The sequence below is a fragment of the Gymnoscopelus microlampas genome, assembly GCF_963454915.1.
Source record: "Gymnoscopelus microlampas genome assembly, chromosome: 2".
Classification (NCBI taxonomy): Eukaryota; Metazoa; Chordata; class Actinopteri; order Myctophiformes; family Myctophidae; genus Gymnoscopelus; species Gymnoscopelus microlampas.
Window position 1 is genome coordinate 41,502,855 of NC_139939.1, and position 18,062 is coordinate 41,520,916.

Consider the following 18,062-nt stretch of genomic DNA (forward strand, 5'->3'; position numbering starts at 1 on the left):
TGACGGTATTTACAAAGAAATGAAGCATTAGCAGCGTTAGCAGTTACAGGGACTACACCTGTGTGGGAGATAATTGGGAATTTCAATTGGCATAAAAAAGGTGTATATATATTCCACCCGAGGCCAATAGGGCTGACGTATAGTAGAAGTAAGAGAGATGTTGCTGATTGTGGTGTTAATGGACGGATTGTGTTGCCTCTGTCAGGTGGAGCTGCAATTCCAACTGAACAGGCTGCCGCTGTGTGAGATGCACTATGCCCTGGACCGCATCAAAGACAATAACATCCTCTTCCCTGACGTCGCCCTTACGCCGACTATCCCATGGAGCCCTAACAGGTACATTGACAGGCAACGATCGAAATAACCTATTAAATAAGTAGGCCTGTTAATTATTAACCTTCAATATGTATAACTTTATTCTTTTTATACTTTCATAATGTGGATATTTTCCTTTTTTTCCCCTCTATTCTTATGACTAGATTTTGTATCTGCAAATTGTTGTAGCTTGTACAGCAAATAATTTCACTGGTTTGTTCCTCATTTACGCACCAACTGGGAGAAGGAAGGTCTCAGTCTCTCCATAATCCCTGCTAATGTTAAGAGTAAAGTAAGTAAGCCATGCCGAGCCCTGAGGCCCATAGGGCAGGAGCCTATCTCCTGTTTCCTTAGCGTGAGGCAGCTGATGTACAAGTACACCCCCTGGACATGATGCTAGTATGTGGCAGGGACTTACCCCAATCCGACCCTTGATGCTGAGTGCCAAGCAGGGTGGCATTGGGTCCCATTATTAGAGTCTCCGTATGACTCGGCCGGGGATCGAAGCCACTGAGCTATTAAGACATGTTTAGAACATGTCCAATTTTACTGTTCACTCAACCGTCCCCACAGTTCAAGTCTGGCTTTGAATGTAACGACTTTGATTCAGTTGCAATTCTACCCTGACAAATTGAGTTAATTGAGCAGGTTGAATTTGTCGCACATTGTCGTCGTCACTGAAATGTGCTGCCAGCAGGTGACATCTTTCCTGAAAGAAAAAAAAAACTGTTGTGCACAATGTTGTATCCACGTATGTTGTACTATTCCATAACAGAAGTAAGTTATAGCAGTCGGACTATTCTACAGATACGTAATGGTTGTGAATATGATTCATAAAATAAAACACTCTTTTTTTTTTTTTTTTTTTTGGATCCCCAGTGTCTGCAGACCCCAGTTCGGGGACCCCTGCTCTAGACTAACCCCTACAAGGGTTCGACATCCAAATTTGGATTCCAGCTTTATTTTTATGCATTTGGAAAGCAAAGAAGACTGAAGCCAGGCGAGCTTAATGTGGCAAACTCTGGTATGCCAAGGCCCACACATGACGTCAATCCAGAGTGGTCAGAACAAGCTGTCTTTGCTGATTGGACATCCATTCAGAAAACTCTACATTTAAAAAAAAAAAAAGCTTTCGATGTCTCCCTCTGAAGCAGAGCAGGTGTTTCGGAAGTGAGGGACTAATCTTTATTGACGAGAGCCACAGTCAAACATAATTCCCTTCCCTGCTTTTCTAGGCTACTGTCTTATCTGAGCAGCAGGCTATGAATGCTGCAGAGTTCTGTTTTAATTGGAAATAGTTATAAGTTGGAGTTTTTTTGTGAACCAAAGGGCCAAGGAAGGAGTTTTAGTTAAAGCTTGAAACCCTTTAGATTTTTGGAGCTCCTTGTGGCTGCTGTTATTTTCGTGCGTCGCAAGTGAATATCCCTTTATTTTTGGTTTCCTGCATTTTGTTTTTCCACAAAAAATCACACATTTTCATAAGTTGAAAACAAACATTTTCTAAAGCATGCTGCAGTGTAGTTTGTTTTGTTTTGAGGAAGCCACTGGATTGATCCCTTAATTTCATACAAAGGTAATCCAACATACACTATCATTGCAGGTTATGATTGTGTTTTAAAAGTATTTTAAAGTGAATATTGATTTGACTGTCCCTGAAGAGAAGATTGACTTGAGCGAGATGAATGAAATTCAGGTCAATGCAGTAATGTTTAATCAACATTGCCTCAACTATTCACATACTTTTGGTAACGTTTTTAATGACTTGGAGAAAATGTAAACCCATTTGAAAAATAAAGCCATTAACTGGAAATGGTCTGTATATGAACAAAACCAATAACAGACAATGACATCAAGATAATGAAGTTTCAATTACAGTATGCAGGTGAGATACCCTCTAAGCACTGTAAGCCTCGTGCTTGACAATAATTAACAGTGTGCGTCCCATACGTTGGTGGTTGTCTGCTAGGTGTGCATTTTATGGGCGGGAGTCGTGCCTTGATGTTGAATCAGGCCCACACCATTGTTGAAGACAATCAGAGGTGAATTTTGAGTAGGAGAAGGGGCTTGGGGTAGAAGTATCACAGAAATAGTAGTCAAAAGTATTAACAGACTTTTAGTTATGTATGGGCAAGGCAATGTGTTCGTGTCTGCTTCGCTGTGACACGCACTTGCACTAATACAAAATATCGTTCCTGAGTGTCTTCACATGGTAATGATCATTGCCTGTGTGCAACTTCAGATCAATTGCTCAACGCACTGAGGAGAAAAGCCTGGTCAGACAAAAGGACAGAGGTTTGTAGAATTATAGGAGGATAACATGTCTCCCTGGTAGGTGGTTCTAATATTACAACTTAAGGAAGCTTTGATGTTTGATAGTATTTCAAGGAACTGAGTGTTACGCATCCAGTTTTACACCCAGGTATGAACACGACCTATTTTATGTGGTTGTTCTAATCCTCCTGGTATGTCTCTGTCTGAGCTCAATGAATTGGCGCTGCTGGATTCACAGCTTCAGCGGATGGAGTCAGGCTAATGAGGACGGTGATATTAGAAGACACACAAACTCCATTCACAAGCATTTGCACAAGACACACATGCACATTAGTGCCACGTGCACATGAACTGGAGGTATTCATGCATGTTCGTTATTAGACTCTGCACTCACTCCCTCATTATACTGTGTTGACTGTCTGAAGGAAGCTGAGCCGTACCTGCTGACTTTATATCCCTCTACTTCATTCTTATTCACTGTGTAGCCCTTTCTAAATCTCTCTCGCTCGTCTATATTTTGAAATAGATTTTCTTTCTATTTTACCATTTTCTTTTTTCCTCTGTGTGAGGCATTATTGTTTTTAAAATATACTTAAACTTGATGTTCCTCTATCATTGCTACCATCAACCTTCTCTGCCTTTCTACTGTTGTAAACAATCAAAACAACCTCTGCTTTTTACTCATGCAGACGTGGCTACAAAATAACTTTTTTTTCTTGTTAGCTTTTTGATATAAACCATTGTCATGCTACTGTCTCTCCATCTCACTCTCCCTGTGTGTCTTTGTTTCTGCGGGCCCTCTAGGCAGTGGGACGAGCAGCTGGACCCCCGGCTGAACGCGAAGCAGAAGGAGGCCATACTGGCCATCACCACGCCCGTCGCCCACCCCCTGCCCCCCGTCCTCATCATCGGGCCCTATGGCACCGGCAAGACCTTCACCCTGGCACAGGCCGTCAAACACATCCTCCGGCAGGACCACAGCAGGTCTGAACACTGTAGTGTGTGTCGTAATTATGTGTGGAGAGAGGATGGTGGTATTCATTATACCTCCAGGCTCTTTTTTTGATAATAGCTGCAGGGCATGGCCAGTGTGTGGCATAATAACCCATTAAGACCTGAGGCTTATTCTACAAATCCCTTCTGAAGCAGTAGTTTTGTTTCATTGCTCTCTCGTTGTTCACATATGGGAAACAGCGCCCCCTGGCGCGATGTCATCGCGCCAGGGGGCGCTGTTTCCCATATGTGAACAACTCGTTCGCAACTTACAAAACCGGGGTTACGGAAGTAACCCATAGTTTCATACTGTAAAGATTTTTTCAAAAATGTTCAAAAATAGCAGATGTATACATGCTATTTTTTAATAGCCAACGCAAAAATCTAAAATGACAGATTCCCGTTTCCCGCTTTCCTGTTTTTTAATGGGTTAACATTTAGATTAGATTAGATTTTAGCAAACACTTGGGTGCAAACCGATCTGCCTACTGTATGCGTATGCATGCGTGCGTAATGTCTTAGAAGTGTTCTAATTCAGTTCAAATGTGGTTATTTGGTCGAGGGACGATGGCTAGAGTTGATTTATGTTTGAACATGCAAATGCATATCAGCCATGTACTGCGCCCCACAATGATCGCACCCCCCCCTCTCCCCGCTGAACTTTGATTTGATCAATCAAGTTGTCACTGCAGTGACCTGTGCTTTGAAGTGTAATGACACCGCACAGCACAATATTTCCTCCTTGTGCATTTTGCATTACTTGCATACAGTACACCCACTGTCACTGTGCAGAGATAGTTTTCCATTTCCAGAAGAAAAATAACAATGTTCCATAAATCCATTCAAAATGGATGCATCATGTCAGGCCATGCCCCCTTGAATAGAAGATGGATTTCCTTTATTTATTTTTTAATAAAGTTGGAGGTTTATACGTAATAAAAATTTGAAAAAAACAACTGCAGTGAAAAAATGTGCAGGAATGCAATATTAATTTTGAACTTTCCATCTATATGCGTTTTAATATTCTATGTTTTGGATGAATTATAGATGTGTTAAAAGCGGAGACAAGAGGTAGTGACCCCTGTAGACCCACGTTGCCTGCTTATAATTCTGTTAACATGGGGACGTACAGATCACGGTCAGATACACCCAGCATGGCCTGCTCTCTACATATTCAATGCGGGACACAATTCCCCACAATCTGTTCATATCATATTCCACTCGATATTTAATTAGACTTGTAACGCTATTTAAATAGACTTGTAACGCGGAAATAATTTGGTGTCTTCTATTTCACCAAGCTCATTAACTATGTTTTAAGTAGCCTTATCTAGGGCTGTCACGATTACAAATTTAAGTTGACGATTAATGGCCACTCAAATAATTGCGATTAACAATTTAATTGTGTGTTTATGGCCATTGAACATTGGAACATATGAAATGTAATTTCCGTTTGCCTTTTAGGCTTCGTAATCAAAAATTGCACAGGGCAGATATGACAAATAACTTAAATATACACAAATATAGACATATTTAATAATTTTATCCATGTAAAATTGCAGAAATAGCTAATGTACAAGCTTACAATGCGTGACGTGTTGTAAGCTTGCAGATCTGCTATTTCTGCTTTTTTAAATATCTGAACATGTGTGAACATCTTTCATCATGGAAACGATTATGACGATTATGCAAACATTATTGCTCAAATAATTGCGATTAGACGATTATGCAATAATTGTGACAGGCCTAGCCTTATCACTAAATTATTTATTTCCTTTTAAAAGATATTTGTTTGGCATTATTTGCCTCTTTCATACAAAAAATGGGAGTGAGAGATAAGATGATGCTGTTTCACGTTTGGGCATTTGGTATTCAGCTAAGTGTGCTTATTTTCAGTTTTCGACCAATATTTTGTATTTCTGTGCATCACTACTTATTTCCCTGAAGACCCTCTTAAGTCATTGAGTGCCATTCACGTGTTTTACCGCTATGGTGCAACGTGCCAATCACGTGTTTCACGTGTTTTTGAAAAAATAGTAAAAAAAAAAAAATGTTCAGAACCCAAGATATCATTATCTGAAGATTTGCAGCTCCATCCACTCCTTTAACTTATAACTGAAAAAGGCTGTATCTCGCTTCCTAAGCACTTTTTTTCCCTACTTTCTAACAAAAAAAAAAAAAACGCATGGCCAGAAATAGCCAGAAATAATTCTGGCACTCAGTGAGTTAACCAGTATTTAATCTCCTCTGAACCAGTATTTAATCTATAGAATGCATTCATTCTCCTCACCGAACTTGCTGAACGTGTGTAGCAGGTCTTCTAGGCAGGTTATCCTGGTCTCAATGTATTTCCATTGTTCATTTGTTCTTCTGTCCTCTATCGCCAGGGTCCTGATTTGCACCCATTCCAATAGTGCGGCTGACCTTTACATTAAGGACTACCTTCATCCGTATGTGGAAGCAGGCAATCCGCACGCCAGACCTCTCAGGTAAGGAATTGTACACACACATAAACAGACCTCCATGCAGTATATGTAAATAAAGGGGCACAGTAAACAGTCATACGTTTCTCGAGATATGCGACAGACAGACAAACACACATTCCACGCATTTATAGATACATTAAATCTGTGTTTTTCACACTACGCCATTTAAATAATGTAAATGAAACCAATGAGTTTTTAAAACTTTTTATTTCTTGATTAGTACTACTATCATGTGTCTCCACTCAGTAGAACTTAATACCAAGCTCACGTTTTTGACCTAACCTTTTCTGGGCCATCATCAACGGCTGTGGTCTGTCGTGCCAGCTGAGCCCAGCCTAGCCCGGAGGATTCCACATGGTGCCTCACTGATCTATACATCAACTGGATTAGCCTCCTCGTTAGACCCCTTGGTCAGAGCAGTCCATCTCTGTTAAACTGCGATTAGTGAATGATGGGGCTGTTGTTGCCCCGAAGCCACACGATTGGCATCAGGCTGACACTGCAGTGACCTCCAGAACGGTACAGCTTTCACAGTTTGGCCTAAGGATAAACACACACCCACAAGTGCTTCAGACATACATCCAATCTCCACTCCTTCTTACACTGCATCAGTGACTCCTAATCACAATGCTGCGGATCCTCTAGGTCACAAAACGAAAAGGGAACAAGGTCTCTCTCTGACTTCAAGCTGTGTGTATGTGTGAGAGTCCACGCTAGCGGAGAACAGATGACTTGTTTCACATGAGCGGTCAGTGTATTACCATGGGGTACTGGTGTGAATCCCTCTGTAATCACCGAATCAGGCCCTCCTGTCTGGGATGAAGATGCTTTTTAAAGAAAAATATACTTGGGTAGAGGTTTGGGTTGTGTAGTTACCTTGCCATGATGGGTTATGTACTTACTTTGCCATGATGTAACTCCAAATATTGGAGAGATATCTTCAATAATTGCTCCCTTGATTTGAAATTGGTATTCCAATTCCCCTCATTCCCTTACATTGCACAGTGAATCAGGTCTCAAAGCAACTCTTTAGCACATAAACAAACAGAAGGAAAGCACATTTTGCCATATGTATGTTTGTTTAAAATAAAGATATGAACTTCCAGTTGATTTTCCTAATTCATGGATCCAGTCTGGATATTTTTCCTAGTTCAGATTGTAAAGATCAACAGGAAGTTGGACTTTTTTTTAGCTACAGTAGAAATGATGTGGATCTAGTGATCCACAAATAAACTTTGTATTTCCAATGTCTTTGCACAATTACAGCCCCTTCCAAGTTATGTTGACATCTGGTTGTTAAAATACTGTTCTACCATAAAGCTCTGAAAGCTTTACCACTGCATGATGCCCTATGATTACATCTGGTATCACTTGTGAAAGTACACTACCAATCTTCCCAATAAACACAAATATACCATGTACATAATTTATGTGAATTTTATACATAATACTTTGTAATATCAAGAACAAAGAATGCGATAAATTGTAGTTGATTTGAAAATCTTCGGGTGCAAAAGGCATACATACTGTAGTTGAGAGATCTGTATTTGTCTGGTATCAAACACTTTAACTCTGAAACTCGAGTCATGACTTAACTAAACCTACAGACCAACCTCTCTTTCATATATTCTCTCCATCTTTCCAGGGTATACTTCAGAAACCGCTGGGTGAAGACCGTTCACCCGGTGGTTCAGCAGTACTGTCTGATCTCCGGCACACAGTACACTTTCCAGATGCCCAGGAGGGACGACATCCTCAGGCATCGTGTGGTAGTGGTCACCCTCAGCACCTCCCAGTACCTCTGCCAACTCGACTTGGAGCCCGGTGAGTGCACAGTACAATCCATAGTGTTCATTTAACTCTTGAAGGTATAACTCAAAATAATAATAATGAAGTCAATTTGGCTCTAATTTGGCAAAAGTATAACAAACAGGAAAAGGGACCAGACAGTAAATAGTCTAATATAGCGTTGAAACCATCAATTATTTTCTTAGTCATTATTCGATTGATTACTTTTTTGATTAATCAAATAGTCGAGAAGCGCTTTACATATGTGGCCCAAAAGTTTTGTTCTGTGGTGAAGCCGCACTATACAGGCTAGCTGCTGATATGTATGCAGCCTTCAACCATAAAAACGGTAAAAAATGGGGCCAGCTGAGATACTTAATTTTAACACATTTTCTTTTCAACATTGTAAAGGTAAGTAATTCTACTAAAAATGGAAATATTTAGCAATCTGGTCTCAGCAGATAAGACGTAGAGGTACTCTGATCTTGCACTTTGTAAGTCATTCTGGTTAAGAGCGTTTGCTAGATGACTAAACTGCAATTGTTTGAGAGGTGTGCATCCATGTGCAAATCTTTTGATCAGCTGGCAAAACTTTGGTATTTGGTCCCCTGCAGGAGCCTGCCATTTAGCAATCGAGAGAAACCTCATTTGAGTCGTGTAAAAAGAGACAGGAAAACAAACCAATTTGTCAGCGCAAGCTTAATAACCAAGTCTAATGCGTCACCAGAGATGGCTTTGTCTTGTTGCTTAGGAACACCATCTGCCTGCTTCTTATGTACTTTACATCATTACCCCCTGCTTCTACTCTTCTCCGTTCTCCCGTTATTCCATGCTGATGAAAATGCCCGGGAGAAGAGGCAATTGGGAGCCACGGTGAACCTACTTTTTAGTGATAAGAAATATCCCGTCCCAGCCCACGGACACACAACACAGTGTGGTTTAGGTTATCTTTTCTTTGTAATGATTGGTTTTGTTGATTCCCGCCTTCCAAGTTTAGCAGCCGTTTAATGTACTGATGGCTGACTTGAAGCAATAGGGGAGAGTTCCAACCAAGGGAATGGTTGTATACTTCCGTGAACATTCCAACCAATTGCGTCGCCTATGCCCTCAACGCCCGCCCTGGGATCCCATCTGGTCTCTGCTGCTTTGCCTGTCAGGGCTCCCGCGGATCCTTAAAAAGTCTGACATTCAAGGCCTAAAAATGTCTTCAAATGTAAATTTAATTGGCATTAAATTTGATCTGGGGCAGAATTAATGAGTGTGTTGCAGAGAGACTAGTTGTTTTACTCCATTGTTTATTTCCTGACTTCGGCAGATACGGAAGCCCATTATGACAAACTAGAGGTCCGGCCGCCGGCCCGCTAGCCTCGCACGGGGCTCTAGCGAGGGCGCGCTTATTCTGGGGTACCAAAATCGTCCCCCTCCAGGGGTTCCCCTCGCGGAACCCCTGGAGAGCCACGCGAAACAGCGCGTACCCCTTCAGACCCCATATAGATCCACCGTGTTGCTCCCTGTGGCTTTTGTTTTTGCATGAACCTCCTTGCTTGTTTCTGAAAACCTGACTCGAACCTGGCATCCCGACTGACATCACTGACGAATCCTTGGTATCTTTACTTCCGGGTTGCATAATTGTGACATCACTGTCGAATCCTTGGTATCATGATCCTAGCCTATTGTGTTTACCAGATGCGGCAGCACAACGCGCTGTTGTTGTTTTCCACGCTCGCGCTAATGAAACACTAAACGGAGAAGCGTGTGATTGTGAGGTTGAGCGTTAATGTATTAGCATTGTACTGACCTGAATGGAGCGTGGAAGCAGAAGACACGGTGCAATGAAGTGAAAGAATGTGTGTGTGGAGCCGAGAGGGGGTTGAAGCGAAGGACGCTGATTTCAATGGCCGCCGCTTCGTGTTTCGGCTGTGGCCGTCGGCGGTCGGTTGTGCGCACGGTAAACGGTGCGAAAGTGTTTCCCCGTCCGGTGTGGTCGTAATGTGGTGAGTAGAATGAATTATGTTCCGTGGAGGCAAGTGTGTAGTGACCCACCCGTAAATTCAGCGTGCACGTTGTGGCTGGTGTTGTGTTGACATGGCAGATGTAGTTGTTGTGTTTAGTCCAAATCAAAATGCTGTGGGGTATGGCGTCAGCGGCGGAAGTAGCAATTCTCCGATTATAAAGGTAGATGCAAAACAACAATTAGGGTACACTCTGCTTTGTAGGTGGCGGTACGCCGTGTGTGGCTGTGATCCGCATTTTAACCCGAAAGTACCCTCCGATTGATTTAAGGGCTGCATTCACCAAATTAATTTATTGAAGTAAAGAAATAAAATAATGCAGTTAAAGTATAGTGGTATAGATAAGGACCCAGATTGATAAGTAGTATAGATAAGGGTATCGGTAACCAAAATTAACAATCCCTATTCCTAGCTGTTTATTTTGCTGCATTAATGGTATTCTTTTTTACTTTTAGAGATATTAAAAAGGTCTTAAAAGTCATTAGATTGGTGATTTTAAATATGCAGATACCCTGCGTGTGTTGATGCGCTTGAATGTCTCATGCACGCCGGATTCAGCTATTACTGGCGTGGTGACATCATCTTCAGGGCATATCCAGTCCTTGTCAGCGATCTCAGCTCCTCCCGAAGCACAGAGCGTCCCCTGGTTGTCCTATTCGTTGCTAAGGCACGATGTACCATTTCAAACCACTGCCCCATATATGGTTTGAGTCCGGAGGGATAAGCAGGAAATTTAATTTGACAATTAGACAAATCATTTCTGTCATTTCAGATGTGTCAACAACTCCCGCCCTGATGTCCTATCTCTCCCGTTTTTATCCTGGTTTTATTCCCCTCCCCTCTCAACTACAATTATGCCCCAAAACGCCACCTAGCATCATTAGCACAGTGACTGATAGCGCCAATGGAAATGTAATTTGGGACCTGCAGTGTTACAAAGGACCCCCGACCGGTGAACCATTAAACACTGACTGTATACCTCTTAATGACGGCCACCTTCTCTGTCTGTTCCCACTCGTAAAAAATACCTTTCTCTCTTACTAATGTTCACCTTTTTGCATGGGTGAAGCAATGATCTATGTACATGATTCTTGACCATTATGCGTCATGTATGCATTAAAAAGTGCCAAAGTAAAGGCTTGGATAGATTGGGCACAGTAATCCACTGCAGGCTAGACTAGCGGAGAGTCTTTAGCACACCTACAAAGGCAACTGGTGCGTAGAAGACCAGATGAAGGCTCCAACGTACTGTAAGACAAAACTCATGCACACTGTCTTCAAATGCAAGAAATACATTTTAATGGGAATAACTTCAAATGCAAGAAACGTTTTTTTCTTGCCTTTGAAGACGGTGTGCGGGAGGTTTTTCACTTAGTACATAATGTAATGTGCCTAGGTAGTAAAGGTTATAAAAAGTATTTATAAATGTATAGTCTAGTAAATAATCGCTTTAAACAAGCTGATGGCGTCATGGCAACAGAAACATTTCATCTGAGAAATAAATTAAACGGTAAATAAAAACAGAAACAAATATCATTTATGTTTGGGGAGCTCAATTTTCACTTTAGAGTGGGGAGACCCCTGTTGCTGAAAAAAAAGGAGTCTATAGCAGGGGTTCTCAAACTTTTTTTTATCCCACAACCCATTTTATGTTGGAAATTTTCTGGCGACCCCACACTTTATTTATAGTGCAATTTCAAAGTGGAAATAAAGAACATCTTAAAATAAAGGCACACATTGGTGGCCTTTATATATGAATATTTATTAGAAAAGGAAATTAAAGCAGTGATTCCTGCAGACTTGTAAGCCTATCTTATCAATTAAATCGATACATAATATTGTAACGCAGCCCCAAAACAGCTCGAAGCACTAAAACGCTACAATATATCAATACAAGGCAACGGAAGTGTTAAGTGTTTCTTAATGCAGCTCTCAAATTTAGATTTAGATTTTTTTAAGTGCGTTTAATTTCCTTCATCCCGGCCGGGCAGCTGTAGGCTACCGGTCGAGTTGTCTGTGAGAGCAGCAACTCCCCACACTGTCACGTCGCAATTAAACGCAGTTTTTGAATTATTTTCTTTGCTCGCACATACAACAGACAAAATGTACACCGGTTCCCTCCAGCGGCAATTTACCGGTGTTAATTTAACTCCGAGAGGATACAAATGGACCCTCCATTTGGTTCCATGCATTTTACCCTCTTAAAGGGGCTACACCATGAATTTCATTTTTTTTTAGGTTTTTAGTATTTTTTGGGCTCCCCAGTGTCTCTTGTACCCAAAAAAATATTTTTTTTTAACATTCAGTCATTCATGCTCATTTCATGGATTTCCTGAATGGGCGTGTCTGAACAGGCCATTTCAGAATGGCTGTGCAAGTGATGTCACTTGCACGGATTTTGCATTGACGATGGCCAGACAGAATTGCTCAGTAGCTCCCCCCTGCCCAATAGGACGTTTTGGTATTGCAGCTGAAAAAGCTTGGAATGACAGACAGTCAGATTGTGAGAAAAAAAATCTGGATGTTTTTTAGGCTTACAACCTGTTTAAAACGTATTAGGGGGCAATATTTATATATAATATATTTTTTTTTAATTCATGGTGTAGCCCCTTTAAAGTAACAAAAACACCCACAACTGCTCTTTTAAGAGCCACCCAAACATAATTACTGCTAAATGTCATTCATCAGCAGTAAAATCAGTCCAAGGGCTTAACTTGTGTGTGTGTGCGCTGTCTTTCCCATGTTGCTGGTTCCCTGTGTGAGTTGGATGAATCAATAGCCTTGATACAAGATGTCATATTTTATAGACCGATGACCGTCTTGATCCAAGACTAGATGAATCAAGGAGTCAAGTGGCCGTCTTCTTGACGGCTTTGCGTAGGTTGCGTAGGCCCCCCTCCCCGTTTCTTAAAGTTAAAAAAAAGAAGAAAAAACCTGCCGCCAACAAACAACCCCATCCGGCACATTCCTGCTCTACAGCAATGATTACTATCAGAAGAATATAGAACTTTTAAATATTACTTGCCCTAGTGGCTAAAAGTACATGCAACAAGGCTTTCACCAAAAATGTATTTTCAATAAGATAACCTAATTCAACACCTTTTGTTATGCATACTATCTATATGTATGGACATTATGGGTAGTATACCTTATTGTGGCTACAGAGGGTTAAATGCATGAGCATTACATCCGGCAAATTACATTTCAGGCATTTCTGTGTTGCCCTGGATCACAGTACTCCACTCCTTCCCTAGCCAGCTCGTATTTTTGTTTATTTCGTTTTTGACAGTCAGTCCCCTCCCCACCATCCCTATCACCACGTCAGTTTATTTCTCCCAACCGTCACATTTCATATCTGTACAGTTGAGGGATTCAGAGGCTGTGCATTAGTTGTTATTCATCCTCTCTCACTCTCTCTCTCTTTCTCCCCCTTTCGCCTACCTGCCGCTCATTTGCCATGCCGTTTCATCCACCTCCATCTACAGCGCTGGGCGAACGTTTGAGCTTTTTAAATCAGGGGTTGAGCGTCACTGCAGCCCTTTAAAAAAAAAAAAACATAACCACAGATGTTTGGCTGCTTGAAAGAGTAGATGGCGAGGCAGGGTTCTGAGATGATGGGGACAGGATATTTAGTGGACGTTCACCAGTGTGTGTCATTATCAGACATTTAAAAGTGACGTGCTATTTCTATGTTTTTCACAGTAATTGAAACTTGATTAAAACCAGGACGAGAAGACCCATGTAATTTGAAGTTGATTTCCTTCCTCAGGAGGTTGGAAGCAGCTTATAAGTTCAATGAATCAGTAATGAAATGTCTGCATGGAAATCCATTGGCCTTCCATTCAGTGGTTTTTCGGCCATTGCGTAGCAAGTTCACAAACTCTAAAGCAAGTTGTATCTGCAAAATAGGTAATAATGCTTTACACTGCCTGTTTTTCAATCACATCTTAAAACAAAATGTTCTGCCTTGGTTTTTAACTCGTTATGAGAGTCAACGCACACAGTATCACTGAGGATAAAAACACAGTGGTCCTCTAAAAACAACACAACAAAACCGACAACATATAACCACTAAGAAACCTTTACAGAATGCAAATGTTCTTACTGCTTTTATCATTTCATATTCCTCTTGACTTTAATACTGATTTGTGTTTTATGGTTTTAGCTCTTTCTGATTGTACAGCACATTTTATTTTTAAATCTGATTTATACATTTTGGTTTGGAGTCCATATTGTACACCTTAACTGGCGCAGATCAATAGCCATGGCTATACCTTGACCTTCCACGCTTCCACCTTAACCTTTGCTTTGTCTGTCTGGGTAGACCCTTTGTTCAGGGCCTGAATTTATTCTTTTTTTCCCTTAAAAAAAGAAAATCGTTGGAATGGGGTGAAACAAACTAATAGATTTAAAGTAAAATTGGGGGACGCCTAGTGGTTAAGGCGCATGCCACATAGGCTCTTTAATGCAGCCTGTCAGCGAGGCATTTATTGAGGCAAATAATCTAGTGGAAGGCCTTCATTAGTGATTTAATAATTGACTGAATCATTGGGGATTAGAACCACGTAAGATTGAGATTTAACTTTATTGTCACATCACATCAAGTTTACAGATCTAAAAAAGAAAAGATCACTGTCGCTCATTTCACTTTAGGGACAGTCTAATCACATGCAGTACCTTAGTGCATGTATTCTTAAAAAATGACTTGATGCTGACTTGCTATGTTTTTTTGCCAGGACTATTTTCTCATATCCTGTTGGATGAGGCGGCCCAGGCCATGGAGTGTGAGACCATCATGCCTTTCGCTTTGGCCAGCAAGACCACCCGCATCGTGCTGGCCGGAGACCACATGCAGGTAAGCCCAGTACCATGGATGGGGTGGCTGAAGGAACTCCATTTATTTTAAATCGGGCGTTCTAAGTGTCAGCCCTTTGCGTGGATCCACTTGTGGTATTATCTCTGTTTTCTTTCCAAGACCAGAGATTGCCAGACAGCATTAACGAAAAGCAGTCTTTGGTTTGCGGCCGAGTCTGAAAATGAACAAATCTCAGCACTCAGTTCTGGGGGGCATTGCCTCAGACAGAGGCAGTGGCACAAAACGAAAACAAAAAGAATAGCTCCCTTTGCTACTGTAGATTAGATGCAGCTTTTAGGTAAAACTATGAGAAATACCACAGTATTTCCCCAGTAGAGCCAAGGTGTTAAATGCTTCATTCTATAGATAACACAAATACAACACACATTACTCAAGGTTTACAAAGCAACACTGGGAATTAAAACCTCATTTCCTCAGCTCCTGATTTTTAAAGCCACGCTGTGGAAGCACAGGATTACCATTGGACAACGGATAAAAAACACACAGATTGCAAACCGGAATTATTTTAATTACTCTCTCGCTCTTGCCCTTTGTTCAATTTTGGGAAAAAAATAAAACATGTACTCTCCCTTTGTCTGTTTCTTTTGCACTGAATCTCACTCTGGGCCTTCCTCTCCCTTCATTTTTACTCCCCCTCATTTTTTCTCAATCTCTTTCCACCCCAACCTCTCTCCCTTCCTCTCTACCTTTCGGCCCCATCGATCTTTCCTCCAAGAAGATTCAGCCACTCTGGCTCTCTTTCTTAGCGCTCTCCTGTCTGTTGGAGTAGGCTGCTGAATTGTGAATGAAGGCCAAAGCCTCCATTGACTTGTCTGCATTCTTATCGACCATGAACGCGTCGGCGAGCTCATTACAGCTGTCTGACCTTTTACCCCCTGCTGGCTTAACTTATGGATCAGACAAAAGACAAATCTGTGTCAGATAAGCAGAAGTCAAAAGGGTATCAGTAATTGAGTGTTTGTGTGGGTGTCTATGTGGATTTTTTAGTCAATGTGCGGTTGAGAGCTACTTGTTCAAACAATGGTGGTAAATCATAGTAATGTTTTTCATCTGTAAGTACTGAACCGGTCTAAGGACAATGTACAATTGTACAAGAAATCCTAGAAACAAAGCAATCCATGGCACGATACAAGAATAGTATCAGTTTCATAAAACAAATTACACAAATCATAAAATTACAACTGAGTGCAGTACAGACATTTCCAGTCAAATCTTTAGCACTTGTCTCATTGTCTCCGCCAGGCCGACACTATGTTTTGCCGTCTGTCTGTCCGTCTGTCCGTCTGTCCGTCCGCCCGTCCGTGTCCGTTCGTCCGTGTGTCTGTCTGTCTGAATAGCTAATCTCCAGCACAGTTGGCCCAATTGACATGAAACTGTGCACTCAGTCCCTAGATGCCAGAGCAGAACCTCTGCAATCTTTCAGATTGCCCTGTTATAGCGCCACCAGAATTTTTGCATAATCCTGCATATTTTGTCCAAACATCACGCAAATTGGTACACATTATCTCTATATCTCTATCCATGTCCCATTGGCGTGAAAGTTAACACATGCCTGTTTTATTATAATACATTCTGCAGATCTTGCCCATGCGCGGACGTGATTTGTTTGTAAAGTTTGTCAAAAACTGCGCACTGTGCATGCGTGGACGTAGCGTCACCGAAACCAACACCGAAACCAACACCGAAACCAACACCACACAGCCGCTTTTGTAATCTCCCCACAACAACAACACACGCGACCACTTCGCTTCAACCCCCGCCGTTGCTTTCACTTTGCTCATGTCTCTCTATCACACCACACTTACGCTAATACTGTATGTCATGGACATCCCACACAAAACATTAAAACACGCCAGTGTCTCAACGCAGCCGCTAACAACAATACCGAGTCGGCATCTGGGTTGCCACGTTGGGGGGGCAGAAAAGCAGACAGGTCAGTGTTGCCAGATGTGCGCCAGAAACAAGCAACCACCTTCATGAAAAAAAAAAAAACAGCCAAAGGGGTCCGCGATGGTTCACGGGGGTCCGCAATGTTTCGCGGGGGTCCCAAGACTCCCAGGGGGTCCGGACCCCCAGGGAGTTCCGCATGTATATATATATATATTTTTTTTTAACTTTTGTTGGGGAAATTTTTATCCCACGATTTTGGAACCACAAAATAAGCGAGCCCTCGCTAGAGACCCGTGCGCGGCTAGGGGGCCGGGCGCCCGGACCTCTAGTTCCTAACATTGCTGGCCCACAATAACCTACCTGACCTGGTGGAGACCTGTGCTCTGAGGAGCACATTTTGTAGTTGTGGTCTGATTCAGTGTTTGACTGCAGCAGTGAGTGAAAGAAAGGAGAGGAAATAATGAGACTCAATGGGGAAATACTTGACCGTGTTTTTAACTAATTATTGTGCTCTCTCTCTCTCTCTCTTGCAGCTCAGTCCATTTGTGTACAGTGAGTTTGCACGGGAACGCAATCTACACGTGTCACTGCTGGACCGGCTCTACGAGCACTACCCCGGCGAGTTCCCCTGCCGCATCCTACTCTGTGAGAACTACCGCTCCCACGAAGCTATCATCAAGTAGGTTTGAGCACTCACGTAGCTGTGCACTATGGGATGATGGAAGAGTGGGTGAGAGACGTCCCAGGAGATAGGCCAAGCTAGAGGTCAGGGAGGAGAACGGAGGTTGTAGAGAGAGAAAGGGGGAATCACTGGCCAGTGAGACATTAGATTGAGCCCAGCAGCAGTGGATAATATGTTGTGAAGTGACCACCTCCCCAGATGATTAGTTTTTGCCTTTTCATTCAGTGATGTACAGCATGGGTCAAATACATTTGAAGTGGTAGAAGTTATGATTTGTGACTCTTTGTCCCCTCCATCTTCACCCCTTTTTCCTCAGCTACACGTCGGAGTTGTTCTACGATGGGAAGCTGATGGCTAGTGGGAAGCAGCCCTCCCATAAAGATTTCTACCCTCTGACCTTCTTCACAGCCAGAGGAGAGGACGTGCAGGAGAAGAACAGCACGGCATACTACAACAACGCAGAGGTAATGTGGCTCATGATGTGAAAAATCATGAAACTGAAATTCATGACACTGTCTGCCAAAATTAGCACACCACAACAATCAGCAGTGGTGGAAAAAGTACTCAAATTCTTTACTTAGGTAAAAGTACCAATACTTCAATATAGAAATACTCTGTTACAAGTAAAAGTCCAGAATTAAAAATTTACTTGATTAAAAGTACAAAAGTATTGGCATCAAAATGTACTTAAAGTGCCAAAAGTAAAAGTACTAAATATTTGAAAATAGCAGATCTACAAGCTCACAACA

At 41.9% G+C, this 18,062-nt stretch overlaps 1 protein-coding gene across 3 annotated transcripts in view; it reads left to right on the top strand.

The window, feature by feature from the left end:
- The window catches only part of helz (helicase with zinc finger), a 79,830-nt gene that overhangs the window by 28,362 nt on the left and 33,406 nt on the right, over positions 1-18,062 (top strand). For 2 of the 3 annotated variants that reach the window (XM_084086036.1, XM_084086037.1), the window contains 7 exons: positions 206-335; positions 3,381-3,570; positions 5,967-6,068; positions 7,711-7,889; positions 14,602-14,720; positions 17,165-17,310; positions 17,630-17,777. In XM_084086036.1, the coding sequence (XP_083942162.1) occupies positions 206-335; positions 3,381-3,570; positions 5,967-6,068; positions 7,711-7,889; positions 14,602-14,720; positions 17,165-17,310; positions 17,630-17,777 (1,014 nt within the window). Of the gene's footprint in view, positions 1-205; positions 337-3,380; positions 3,571-5,966; positions 6,069-7,710; positions 7,890-14,601; positions 14,721-17,164; positions 17,311-17,629; positions 17,778-18,062 lie in introns of all 3 variants that reach the window. The other variant, XM_084086038.1, reaches the window with a different exon arrangement.